Source organism: Quercus suber, unplaced genomic scaffold (genome assembly GCF_002906115.3).
Source record: "Quercus suber isolate HL8 unplaced genomic scaffold, Cork oak 2.0 scaffold_469, whole genome shotgun sequence".
NCBI classification, from domain to species: domain Eukaryota; kingdom Viridiplantae; phylum Streptophyta; class Magnoliopsida; order Fagales; family Fagaceae; genus Quercus; species Quercus suber.
The window spans coordinates 480,477-494,823 of record NW_027069920.1 but is presented as its reverse complement, the minus strand read 5'-3'; the positions used below and the strand labels follow the sequence as shown (position 1 = coordinate 494,823).

Sequence of the window (14,347 nt, the reverse complement as noted above, 5' to 3'; positions counted from 1 at the left end):
TTATCTTTATTTATAGTATTTTCAGCAAAAAAATTTCAATTTTTGTAAAATAAGTGAATCTCAGACAGACCCTATATCAAATTACAATGCCTAATTATATTATACCACAAGTTTGTTTTTCCCCCCCAACAATCTAATTCAAGGAAATCAATTTAATAATTTGGCTTTTCATGCATTTTAAAAGGCAGGAAACTCATCATGCTATGATTGGGAACAATTATGGCAATTACATTATTTATATCAGGATTTGTGACCTTGAAATTTTAGAGCTACTGCTATTTATGGGGTTGGCTTTCTGCTTGTTTCATAACCAGTTTGAATTCTTTGATCATAAGCCATTGTTTCATTTTAAATCGGGTGGTTTACCAACTTTACCTGATTTACATTTGCATATAGTGAGAATGAAATATGATATGTTGATGGGATGGTATGGGAATGACAACATAAATATAAAATAACTTTTAAATGTTTACTATTGCAATTAAGTCAAACATGTTGATAATTTCAATCCAATCTATTTGATGTATCAAACGGCTTATGAAAAACAAGGGAAACTGTAGACATGGCTCAATTTTTGCCAGACTGATATGCTTTGGCGTGCAATTGGACAATCTTGGGTCAAATACTTGGCCGTATCATCGATACAGATTTAATTTTTGGTGGCTCCCTGGAGAGCATGTGAGCAGAGGGCGGGGTGGGATTTCGATTCTGTTTTCATGAGATTCAAATTGCATCTGGATCTGCGGCTTGAACCCCATCCTAGAAGCTTCATCAAATGAGGCTCTCTTTTTGAAAACTCGTATTGTATTACTCATCCCTCAAGCATCCAAAACTTGAAATCAATAAGAATAAAACAAAATTCTGGGGTTATGCACTGAATTTCTTGTGTGCCCTCAACTGATCAAACTCATTTGCTCCCACTAGTATCTCCTTTACCTACACAATTTGAAAGTTGGCATTCAGTGTCGACAATGCTCCTTCGGTTAATGTATCAGATATGCTTAGGAAATGAGTGATTTGGGTTAAAGTATAAATGTATGACAGAAAAGAAACGAGATGAAGGTCCATATCCGCAATTTTATGCTCATAAAACTCATCTAGGTTATCAATAGACAAGATGAAACAAGAAGTACAACTTGTCTTCATTCCAGGGCGTACTTATTCAATTAACTCTTCCACATTGCCCTTTGACCTATCCTGGAATTCCCAAACAGACATTATTGGTCTTGTTGTAAAGAGATAACACATTTTGAAAGAAAATGGTTTTAGTAAATCAGGGGATTATTTTCTTTTTCGTTTTCCTTTTTGACCAGTAAGTGATATTTATTATATTTCAATCAAGCTGATTCTTATGAAATCATTTTATGAAAAGCCAGAGAATGTTCCCCAATTGTGCTGAAGTTCATGCAAATGAAAACCTGCAAGTGGAATGTAGGTTTAAGGGAGGATATGCTAATGATGCATTACAAATGATAAACTGACAAAGTATACAATCTTCGGTGCATACTGGCAGACCTTTACTCTCTGCAGATAGGATCATTTGAACATTCGACTTATCTTGATCAATTGTTGTTGCTGTGCTGATATGTCAAGGATATAACATCATGTGGAAGGTCCAAGTTTTTATAATTTACCAAACTCATGAGATGGAACAAAGAAAAAACAAGAAGAATTATGGTCAAAGGATATAGAATTGATCAATGAATATATTTTTATGACATCAACTACTGCAAATTATCAATTACAGCAGGATTGTGGCAGAAAGAAAGTTGAAAATTTTATGTCAGCTAAACTTTTTTTTTTTTTTTTTAGGCAATAGATATTTTCATTAAAAAAAGTATGTCATGATCGCGATGCACTAGAAACAAATACAAACAAATCAAACAGAAGTAGAATGCACAAAATCAGAAATAGAAATACATTGTGTAAAACCCCAAATACGAGACCACCCAAACAAAGTCCCAACTAGCAAAGCCTTCAAAAAACCAGCAGATTTCTCAACATCCTCAAAAGTGCAGGTATTTTGTTCCCTCCAGATTAGCCATATCAAATATGGCTGGAACCATATTCCAAACCAAAGAAGAGCGCAACCCCAAATAATTCTCCCATGCAAAAATAAGAGAAACAACTGTCCTTGGCATCACCCATTGCAAACCAAACATCAAAAACACTTCACTTCATAAGGCATGTGCGAACTTGCAATGAAGTAAAAGATGATCCATTGTTTCTCCATCACAACGACACAAGCAACACCAATTAACCAAAGACAAGTTCTTTTTTACAAGGTTGACAATAGTAAGAATACTATCTTGAGCTGCAGTCCATAAAAAGAAAGACACTCTTTTAGGTACCTTACTACTCCAAATACATTTCCACGGGAAATGAAAGGTAGGAGGAATTAATAAGGAATTATAGAAAGAGTGTACATCAAAAACATCATTGGAGTTAACTTCTAAAACAAACTATTAGTCCGCTCTCCCTTAGGCATTTTGGAATAAAAAAGCTCGTAAAAAGCAAACACTCTCTCCTCCTCCCAATGATTAGGAACCCTGTGGAATTGAATATTCCAACTCCTACTACCACCATCTAGTGAAATACTAAACAACTCAAAAATCCAAGCTTCTTTACCTATAGCACGGGAGAAAAGATTAGGGTAAAGATCCTTTAAGGGAATGTGCCCACACCAAAGATCATACCAGAATCGAATATGAAGACCCTCTTCCGCCACATACAACACATAGCCAAAGAAACTCTCATCGCCTTTCCTAAAATTCTTCCACATTCCACATCCTAGAGCACCTCTACTAACTTTAGTGCACCAACCTCCACTAGACTCCCCATACTTGGTAGCTATAACCTAACGTCATAATGATTGGTTTCATTTCCAAAACGCCATAACCATTTTCCAAGCAGGGCTTGATTAAACAAACCAGACGTCCTTATCCCCAAACCTCTTGCTTCAACTGGCCAACACACTTTATTCCAAGCAACAAGTGGATATTTGAAAGCTTCCTCAAAACTCCCCCATAGGAAATTTCTCTAAATCCTTTCTAATCTATCCGCCACAACGGGAGGGATAATAAAAAAGGATAAGAAATAGGTGGGAAGGCTTGAAAGGGTACTTTTCAATAAAGTTAATCTACCCCCTTTCGACAAATATAAACGTTTCCAACCAGAAAGCTTCTTCTCCATTTTTTCTATAATAGGATTCCAAATTGATGTATCCTTAAAATAAGCTCCAAAAGGCATACCTAAGTAAATCATGGGCAACCTACCAACATTGCAACCTAAGACACTAGCCAGAGTATCCAAACTCCCTACCACCCCTATTGGAACAATCTCACTCTTACCAATATTAACTTTCAATCTTGCGATAGTCTCAAAGAAAATCATCACCATCCGAATATATAAAAGTTGTTCCCTAGTTGCATCACAAAAAAGGATAGTGTTATTAGCAAAAAGAAGATGAGAAATATGCAAACCTCCTTGTGAATGAGAATTCACTGGAAAACCCCTAAGAAAGCCTCCCTCTTCTGTTCTTTTCAACAGCCTACTCAAAAATTCCATCACCAATAGGAAACGAAGAGAAGAGACAAAGAGTCCCCTTGGCGAAGGCCCCGAGTACTACCAAAAAAACCCACTAGAGAGCCATTAAGAAGAACTAAAAATCGGACGGTAGAAACACAAAACTTCATCCACCTCCTCCACTTCTCTCCAAAACCCATCCTCTCCATGAGATAAAACAAAGCATCCCAATTCACATGATCATAAGCCTTCTCAATATCCAACTTGACAATCACACTTGGAATGCCACTCTTCATTCTACTATCCAAACATTCATTAGCAATGAGAATGGAATCAAGAATCTATCTCCCTCCAACAAAAGAATTCTAAGAATTAGAAATAAGTTTATCCAACACACAACAAAGCCTATGTGCCAACACTTTTGATAGTAGCTTATACAAACTACCCACAAGGCTAATAGGATGAAAGTCCTTAATGTTAATAGCATTGGTCTTCTTAGGAATCAGACATAAGAAAGTGGCATTAACTGATTTTCAAAGATGCAAGTTCTATGAAAATCCACAAAAAAGCCATAACATCTTCTTCTACCACACTCCAACACTTTTGGAAAAACCCATAGTAAAACCATCTGGCCGAGGTGCCTTATCGCCTTCAACTTCCTTTAAAACCACAAGAATCTCCTCCTTATCGAACTCCCTTTCTAAAGATAGCCTCTCAAATTCATCCAAGCAAGCAAACTCCAGGACATCAATAGTAGGTCTTCAAAATTCAAGCTCTTGATATTGATTATAATAAAATTCCACAACCTGAGCTTGAACCTCCTTGTCATCCTCATAAAGCACACCCTCAACCTCCACTTCCCTAATTTGATTGGTTCGCCTGTGTGAGTCAGCCAATCTATGAAAAAACTGAGTATTATTATCCACCCCTTTTATGAACAAGGCCTTGGATTTTTGCCTCCAAAAAATTTCCTCCAAAGAAGCTAAATGCTCGATGTCAGCTTTGATCACAATTCTTCTAGATCTATCTTCTAGAGACAAAACATGCAGCTCTTCTCACATATCAAGCTCCCACAACTTAGTCAAAAGATATTTCTTCCTAAAAGCCACATCCCCAAACACATGCTTATTCCAATGCTTCAAATCACCTTTCAAAGCCTTCAGTTTACAAGCTAAAACATAACTTGGGGGCCCCACAAAGTGATAACCCCTCCACCATTGCCAAACTCGATCCACAAAACCCTCCACTTTTAGCCACATATTTTCAAATTTAAAAGCACTCTTCCCCCTCAACGCACCTCCTGCCTCTATTAAAATAGGACAATGATCTGACACCACCCAAGGAAGAGACTTCTATATCACATCCAAAAAATGATCCTCCCAATCAGCTGAAATTAGAGACCTATCAATTTTGGACATGGGAGGACTATTAGAATTTAAACATGGCTGAGCTAAAAGAGGTACAACCAAGCCTCTCTACCGAATATCTGATGATGTTAAAATCACCAATCAAACGCCAAGCCGAACCCCACTGCAATCTCATAGAATCAAGTTCCACCCACATATCATTCCTAGCACTGTCATCAGATGGACCGTATACCCCTGAACACACCCATTCAAAACCGTCTACCACTCCCTTCAACAAAACAGAAACAGAAAATCTACCAACAAAAAAATCAAATTTCTCAAATAACCTCCTATCCCATGCCAACCAAATATCCCCAGCAGTGTGACTTGCATCCAAAACTGCCCAATCTACAAATGGGCTGCCCCCATAAACTTTTCACAACAGTAGAGTTTGTATTGTCCAATTTGGTTTCCTGTAAACAAATAATATCACCCTTCTGCTCCTTAAGCAAAATTTTCACAATAACCCTCTTACAAAAATTATTTAAACCGCTCACATTCCAGGATAGTATTTTTAAATTCATGGATACTAATTTGAGCCCAACCCAATGGATTTCAAACTACCTTTAGAGTTTGTACCAGCCTTCCTATCATAATTAATGGAAGAGACTAAACTCCTTAATTCCCTCATACCTTTCTTACTTTTGTTCCCTGTCCTACTAATGAGAGGATTTAGAAGTACCCGATTTCCTTTAAAACCATGTCAGCCATGAAGCTTTAAATAATTAATATATTTATTTTATAAGAAAAATTATGAGACTAAAATTAAAAGGGAAAACCAAAAAGTCATATGTTTATCAGACTAGAAAAACTTAAAAATCAAGTTACCTGTAGTGCTCTATTGGTTAAAATTCTAGTGAACCAAGGGATTTTTGAGGGTGCCCTAGTTCAGGAGCTCTCTGAGCATCTATGTCGGTGCCTATTACAATGACAACCCCCAAGTTCTTGTATACATAATCTAAAAGCCATTTGACTTGAGGTGCCACATAAATATCATCGCATCTGTAGCACAAGTCAATTAGCAAGCAAGATCCTTGTAATTGCATATAGTTGTTTACTGATTATATGTGTCAACTCTCATATGTATATGCCTTGCCTTCTATTACACAAGGAATGAGGATGCTTAGAACATGAAAGTGAGATGTAGCTTCTAAGATGTATACACAACAAACCTGAGAGTGTTCAGAGAAAGTCTTCTCCGTCTCAGAAAATTTTGAGACAATGATCAAATCTCTTGAAGTGATTCCGGTCACCCATAGAATAAAAAAAAACACACATCAAGAAATTATCAAGATAGTGTCTTTGGCTCAAAAGGAAATGTTGCCTTATTTTGATGATATAGCCATGAAAGCAACACTCTGTTCCTGTTTCAAAATCTGTCAGAGAGCTGCAACCATGTCCATGACTGAAAACCATATCTATGGTGGCAATCATCTTAAGTCTCTCTATTCATTTTTGTTCTCTTAGCAGATGGAAAGTAAAGAAATCATCTAAGTCTCCCATGTTCATGTTCCAGACTGGCCTTCACCAGTCTATTGAGCCAACAAGCCTTGTAATTTTTCCAAGAGATACGGTAATCATCTCCTTTGGCAATCCTTTAAAGTTGTATTGATTTCATTAACTATTGAAGTATAAGAAGCATAATCTGAAATAAGGCCTTTTTCACTTCGTAATCTATCAAAATGCTCTGGGTTTCCATTCCTGCAATGCCCTTCTAACAAAATGTTGTATGTAATATCATCTGGAACCACCCCCAAATTAAGCATAGCATCTAAGAGCATATTTGCATTTTTCATCTGCCCTAGCTTACAAAGGCCATTCATAAGTACGTTATACGTTACAACACCTGGAACATAGCCATCACTCTGAATTTCTTTGAGCAACTTAAAACCCATTTTAACATCACCCTTCTTACAAAAACCATCCATGACCATGGTATATGTTGCATCATCAGGTTTCATACCAGCACTTAACATCTCCTTCATCGTTCTTTCTGCATCAACAACTCTTCCTTCCCTACACAGCCCTGAAATAAGAGCTGTGAAGCCACATTATCAAGTTCAATCCCTTCATCACTCATTCTCTTCCTAATCTTTAAGGCTGATTCTAAATCTCCTTCCTTGCAATTCCCATCAATAAGAATAGTGTATGTGATCATGTCAGGCTTCAATCCCCTCACACTCATCTCATCAACAAGGTTCCTCACTTCTTTCAAATCTCCAATCTTGAAAAGTCCATTGACAAGTGTATTATACGTAATCAAATCAGGTTTCACACCTTTCCCCAACATTTGCTGATAAATTTCCATGGCCAAATCAATTCTCCCATTCTTACATTGCCCATCAATCAATGTCGTGAAAGTAACATCATTCGGAACCAACCCCCTCTCACACATTTCATCAAACAACCTATTCGCATCATCCAAGCTACCCTCCTTACACAACCCGTGAATCAAAACACTGTAAGTAAAAACATCAGGATGCATTTTACTCTCCTCCATAACCCTTTTCAACCTAAACCCCTCCTTTAAATCCCCACACTTACAACACCCATTAATCAAAGTATTGAAACTAACAACCGTGGGACGCAAACCCCACTCGGAATTTCCTCAAACACAAGCTGGGCTTCCCTAATTTTACCCTGTTTACACAATTTATGCATCAAAACATTGAAGTTACACACATTTGGTGGATACCCACAATCCAAAACCTTCATATAAAACGCACAAGCCGATGAGGCTGTCTTCGACTTCATCATCTTATCAAGCAAAGACCCACACCCTCGAAATGGGACTCGAAAATTATGCTTCCTAACCAATCTAAAGCACTGAATAGCATCAGAAACAAAACCATTATCCGTATACGCAATCATCAAAGCATCAAACACAGAATCGGAGTACTGGGTACCTTTGGTTTCGACGAGGGAAGCAAAAACAGAGCAAGCCGAGTCCTTGCCTTTCCGAGAGACAAGGAAGTGGAGGAGTGACTGAGCTTGAGGGAACATGTTGTGGAAGCAGAGGAAGTGGGCCATGGTGCAATAGGAATGGAGGGTGTGGCGGAAAGTGGGGTGAGAAGAGAGGCATTGGAAGAAGGTGAGGAGAGAGTGTGGAGAGAGAGAGTAGGGGTTGTGGTTGTGGTTGATAACATGTTGGGGTTTTGGAGTTGAGAAGAGATTGCTGAGAGTATAGGGTCTTCTTGGTGAGGTGATGGTGGAGGAGTGTACTTGTACCAGGCTGAAGATGAAGAGAAGGAGTGGTGTGTTGTTCTTGAGAGCTTGAGGGTGGTCATGCCTTTGCTTTTCTTTCTGATAGTAGTTATCTCTCGCTCTCCCCTCTGTTTTGAACGAAAGAATATTTCTAAACGTTTTAACAAGAGGGAAAAAACAAGAAAAGAAAGAAGAAGAAGAGGGAATATATGGCCTACAACAGGGTGAACATGCAAGCCTTGGCCAAATTGGATTATTACCGTATAAAATGACACGTGAGATTATGAGTTTCGGTGCTCATATGAAAGTGATGGTTTACCATTACAGCAGATATTAATATAATATCAAATTGTGGCCAAAGTTATGGGAAAGTGTGATTGTAGAACTAAAAATAAAATAAAATATAGGTTAGTTTGGAATCAACACCAAAAAAAGAGAACTTAGTTATCAATCAGCACGTCCGCCAAGTGTCCTCTCTACCTGTAATCGTGGTTGGCCATGAGATTACATATATGATATATAGCTTAAAACAATTTTAACTGATGAAAAATGAATAATTCATAGCTGTTAGTTGTATATTGTCTCCAATACATTTTCAGGCTTTGAAAGTTTTTGACTTGATAATGCCTGGTGCAGGGCCTGAATTTTGCCATGCATATTCTACCACCTGTTGAAAGGGGCCTCTGCTGTATGCCATTGGCTGTAACCATAATAAAAATCTTGAGCCAAATTGGATTGCCATATAATCAAATATCTGTTCTTGATTTATCTCAATTATTTTGGTTAATTCAATATTTTATTTGAACATTACTTTTGAATATCTCTCTGTATTTCTATGCCTGGCTCCAACATGTAAAGTTAACCAGGTAACTTAAAATGTTTGACAGAGTTAATTACTTTTGGTGAGCTATTAAATTGCTGAATAGTAATGTTTAAGGACACTGGAGGCCACACAGAATGATATTGTCATGAATCTCTGAGAGTTGAATACTGCTGCCATGTAGATGGCAGATTTGAACATAAGGAGAGGTGAGTACTTTTGGTCTTGTAACTTTAATTGCCTTCACCCGCCAACCTATCTGCCTTTTTCAAGTGCACAAGGTAATCAGTACATTACATTAATTCCCAGATATCATTTCTTGCTAAAAGATAGTTGGGTGGCTTCACAATTGTGTCAGTAGGGAGGTCCTTAAATGTCGATAGATAAATCAATTATCACTTCAAATTCCATTTGTGATAATCTGTCAATAGTCAACTTGAACGTGTAGTTGCAAACACAGGTGATTTACATTGGTCCTTGAGACAGCTGCAGGTGTAGATTTATGTCAGCTGCTTGCAGCTTGCCTTGGTAAGGGCGTAAGGCAGTTATATACATGTTTGGACCTTTGAGGGGTTCCATCTTTCTGTGATAAGTTGAAGCTTAGACTTGTGGTCGATTTTTGAGTGATAGCTGGATCTAGTTGCTTCTCCTTCTCTTCTACCATGATTTATTTGGACCTTTAATTTATTCGGGGTTAACTTTGATTTTTTTTTTTATTATTATTACACAATTCTCCTTTTATGCTTCACATGTGCTAGGGTTGTGTAATTTTTTGCATTTCAATAAATCGATGTCCTGGGAGGGCAGTTCCACTTCCATGTACATATCCAAATAAAAGAGAGAGATTTCAAATCCAAACTATTGGCATCAAAATCTAGTCACATTGGAGAAATTGGGCATGAAAGGAGAACTTTGACTATAGGTCTACTATACCTTATAGGATTCAAAACTACCAACAAGCTACAAATCAGTAGCCTGGATTCTAAGTGACCACAGGTTGGAGGTCAAGAGCACATCGGTGAAAGAAGATGAACAGGGGTTAAGTTTTAGCTTTGTTTTTCTGTAAAAAAAATGCAGAAATGACTGAAAAAATTGAATATAACATTCATATGGAATTAATTAGCAACTAATCTTTTTGTATAATATACTTGTAGAGAATCAAATTAGGCATTGAATCCATGTCAATATATCAAGTCTGATGCTATAGACCAGATAGAAAAGTGCAGATAATAAGGTGTAATTTCTCTGGGTAGGATTTTTCAAAACCTAATAGAGAGCCGACAAACATTTTTTCTTGGAGTCGCCATGCACTAGAAAGTTGCCTTCAACAAGAGAAATTTGTTCCTGTTAAGCCATGGAAGAAAAATGATGCAGATGATACAGCTCTTTTGGACTTTATACCATTTCTTGAATGTAAGCATTCTTCAATTTCTGTATTATAATATAGGATACACTCTTTAGTGCTTTTAATTATCATGTTTGTTGAATAAAACCACTGATCTTGTGAAAATGCATTACCATCTGGTTGGTTTGTGAACATTTGTTGACTGTACTAGTCCATCTGATATCAGACAAGTACCGGCATCAGATCAAGGGTGTGAGATGCCAACAGAATTCATCTATATCATACAAGTACTGCCGTACTGGCATCATACCCGAGGCACATACATGCAATAATTTTTCTTTTGATGGAACACACATGTAATTAGATACAAGTCAATATGAAAAGTAGCTTATGATTTTACAATATTGATTGTACTATACATGCACTCCCCATCAACAAAAACAGATCCAGATCATTCAATTTTCAACAATAACTAACAGATGCGCATTTGTATCTAACCATCCACCAAAAAAATACCAATTTGCTGGTCTCCCTGAAACTTATTCTGATTTAGATTAAAGTTTTAGGGAAGTGAACACAAGAAAGGATGCATGGTATGCTGCATGCACCAAGATATGTTTCACATAAAAACCGATATGTACAGATATTTGAAGATCTTGACTTCTTTAAAAAGTCCCTTGCTGTGAAACTTGAATTACAAAAATTTGCATCCATGTAGATAGAACTTCTTTATTCTCATGATTAATTCAAGTATCAATACATACTCAATTAAGGTAATCACTCTGCAGTACATGTAATAAATGCTATTTACTCAACTATCTCATCAATAAAACTGATCGCTATCTATTTTAAATGTAAAAACACTCAATTAAGGCAATCAATCAGAAATAAGAATTTAAAGAAAAGTGCCATGTATATTCTAATTTTTTTTTTATAAGTAATAAAATTTTATAAAAAGAGATTACTTCATGCACAAATGGCAAAAAGTGGCCTAAGGAATTACAAACTAAAACAATAAGAAAACGACTCAATAAACATTGAAACATAGTCTATAAGAGAGAGTCCTCAGGCTTGAGAGCAATGAAAACAGGTCCATCAACGCTAAGAACATAAATGTAAGGGCCATAATAAATTCCTTCTTTCCTGTTGTTGTTCCTACATTTTCTTCTCTACGTAAATGCACAGTAGGTTTGTCAAGCAAAACTATACTCTCAACATAAGAATCAACAAAAGTATGACAATTTCCAACAATCCCAAGATCTTTAATCTCTTGTAGAGACCCATTTAAAAAAGCCAGTGGGTCGCAAAAAGTTACAACTCTTGTGGGAGGCAAAGTAGTAAGCGTTTTTAATTCACCCATGGCTAGTGAGTAAACCTCAACGTCAGGTGGAGACTCGTAGTCCCAGTCATCTTTATCCAGAAAAGTCAGAAACCTCACCACCTTATAGTCATTGGTTTTGGAATCAAATCCAAACCCAACAGATGCATCGTGCCCACCATGTGTGTGGAAGGTGATATTGGGTTGAGGAAGTTCCACAAACTTTCTAACACAAGGGTTCCAGAGAATGAATTTATGATAGTCTACATAAAAATCATCAGCAAGGCAGATGAGACCGTTGCAAGTACCCACCACACGGTATATTTCGCAAGGGCTTCGATCATGGAAAGGGAAGCCAAACCTAGTGTGTTCATAGAAATTTTCGTTGTCGTCCCAATGCAATGCGTAGTGTTCTTTTTCATGTTGGTCAGTTGTTTGTCTGAAGAGGAGGAGGGGATGGTTGTTGTTGTTAGAGGATTGGTGGAGATGCATGGAAATGAAGGTAGGGTTTTGGATAAGGGATTTCCATGTTTTGTAGACTGAGGTGCAAGTTACGATGGATTTGATAGGTAGACGTATGAGAACATGGGTTGGGATTTCATGAGGTAGAGAGTCCCACATCGCTTCTTTGGTGAATAAAGATTTGCAGACTTTAGGAGGCAAGTAGTCTGACATTATTCTTTGCTTGTTTCAAGCTTCAAAGAGAGAGAAATGAGAGAAAAGGGTTTAGAGATTGTAGAGGCAGTAAATAGAAGAGTTTAACAGTAATAGTTGGAGTGAGAGAGAGAGAGAGAGAGAGAGAGAGACTCTGTTGGAGAGCTTGTTTGCCTTCTTTTGGATAAATCAATTGCAAGCAAAATGGTGTTAAAAATAAGCAACATGACAAAAACGTAAACTATTCAGTTACCTATTCAACTAATTCCAATGCTATGGACTTGGAACAACTACATAATAACAATTCAAATCTGAAAACAACGATTTGATAGTCCAATAATTATTTGCGACATATCTCTCTTTGAAATCTCCAACAGTACTACAATTTTTGAGTAATTATTAGCTAGAAATCATGAACACCTTATTCGAGCTGCAATACCGTGTAAGACATGGGACAACCTGAGACATTTGCACACGTGTTCCAGTTGTGTCATTTTTTTTTTTTTTTTGAAAAATTGCAGTACAGGACACAAAAGGGACATTAAGGTCCATTGCCTTGTTTTAATCTTGAACATTAGTCTAGTTATTTTTTATAAGGCATATAGATTGACTGCACTTCTACCTCTGAAACATATACTTTGACACACTTAGGTAAAATGAAAGCATTTGTAATACATATACCTAACAATAATACCACCACCATCTAAGTTATAATTCATAATCATCCGAACACTTAACATTCTTCCATAACACAACCATTATACCATTCCCATGCTGGTTTAATACATAACCATCCAAAACACTACTACCATCCAAGTTTATTCAAAAGACACATTGTTCCCTAATATATAACCGTAATACTACCATTAAAATTGTTTCATAATGCTTAACAAAGTTTATTGACCACCATTTTTGGTGAAAATGTTCTCTAACCAAAATTTTCACAGTTTAGCATTTTTAGCCCTAAAGAATCTTCCTGCCAATTCATCATAAACCAAATGATCATAAGTAGTTGCAAGCATCTGCTCATCAAAAGCTTCTGTTGCCATCACCACTGCATAAAGCTTATCAGTGTCAACAGGGCCACAGTTGAGAGCTTTAAGCGCTATCATGATTTCCCCTCGTTGAGAAGATGTCTCACTATAAGCCTTGAAATCTGAGTTAAATTAATCTAACAAAGCAAACAACTGCATCTCTTCAGAGATCAAGATAAGTACTAATATGAAGATCAAGAAAATGACTTGTATAGTTGTATGAAATTCAGATCATAAAACAACTGCTAGTTAACAAACAGAATATGAAGATCAATAAGAGACATATACGGTGAAAAATTAATCTATTAACAAATAAAAAAATATGAATTTCTTTTTATCAAACAAGAAAATCAAAACATCCCTACAAGCTAGCAAATTTACGTAATAAATCATTCTTGGCATATACTAGTTGATACAAATCTACCAGTTCACAGAGCCGGAAACACAGCCCCCACCGCAAATACAAAAACAATTATGGAACCAACTTGAAATGAGACTTCACTTATATATTTTATATACAAAGAAAAAGGGGAAACAAAGAAACTATATACATCACATAAAGAATGACATTATAAAATTGAAATCCAGAAGAGGGGAGAGCTTGAGATGATGAGAGATCAGGTTATTATATGAGAAAAATGCTTCACTACATCAATAAATTTCAAGATAATCTCCATTGAGTTTGAACTTTATGTTTGAGAATCATCAATTACACATTTAAACGTGCAGTGGGGATCTACACAACAAGGCTAATTAGGTGTGTTTAGTATTTTACAGCCAGATCCATCATGTTTTGGCCGCTTCTGAAAATTATAGGAAGACTGAAGAAGACAAACATAGGTTGCATGTCATACCTAACAGATAAGCCACCTTCACTTTCTCCACCATTACTGCTAGTCCCACTACAGAATTTCGTTACTAATACCTCTGCACTACAGCTGCTATCGTTTGGGCTTAAAATGACAAGCACCACTTCATTATTGGAGCTTATAAAACTGAAAGAAAATTTTAGGCTTTGCTTTCATCATAAACTGAATTAGA

General features: G+C 36.7%; 2 protein-coding genes across 2 annotated transcripts; both read right to left on the bottom strand.

Annotated features, from left to right (window-relative positions):
* Nucleotides 1-425: 425 nt before the first annotated feature.
* LOC112000127 (putative pentatricopeptide repeat-containing protein At1g09680) lies at nt 426-8,325 on the bottom strand. Its single transcript, XM_065762695.1, is given in 5 exon segments — nt 426-936; nt 6,104-6,978; nt 6,981-7,532; nt 7,535-8,083; nt 8,086-8,325. Coding segments are annotated over 4 exon segments (1,704 nt in total). The 5' UTR covers nt 8,219-8,325; the 3' UTR covers nt 426-936; nt 6,104-6,508.
* A 3,002-nt stretch (nt 8,326-11,327) lies between these two features.
* Nucleotides 11,328-12,293, bottom strand: LOC112038150 (F-box protein CPR1). Its single transcript, XM_024070965.1, has one exon. It carries the CDS (start codon nt 12,291-12,293, stop codon nt 11,328-11,330), a length of 966 nt encoding a protein of 321 aa, XP_023926733.1.
* Nucleotides 12,294-14,347: the final 2,054 nt, after the last annotated feature.

What these genes read in the sequence shown, in the direction of transcription:
- LOC112038150 (XM_024070965.1), bottom strand. Translation starts at nt 12,293, where the DNA reads ATGTCAGACTACTTGCCTCCTAAAGTCTGCAAATCTTTATTCACCAAA.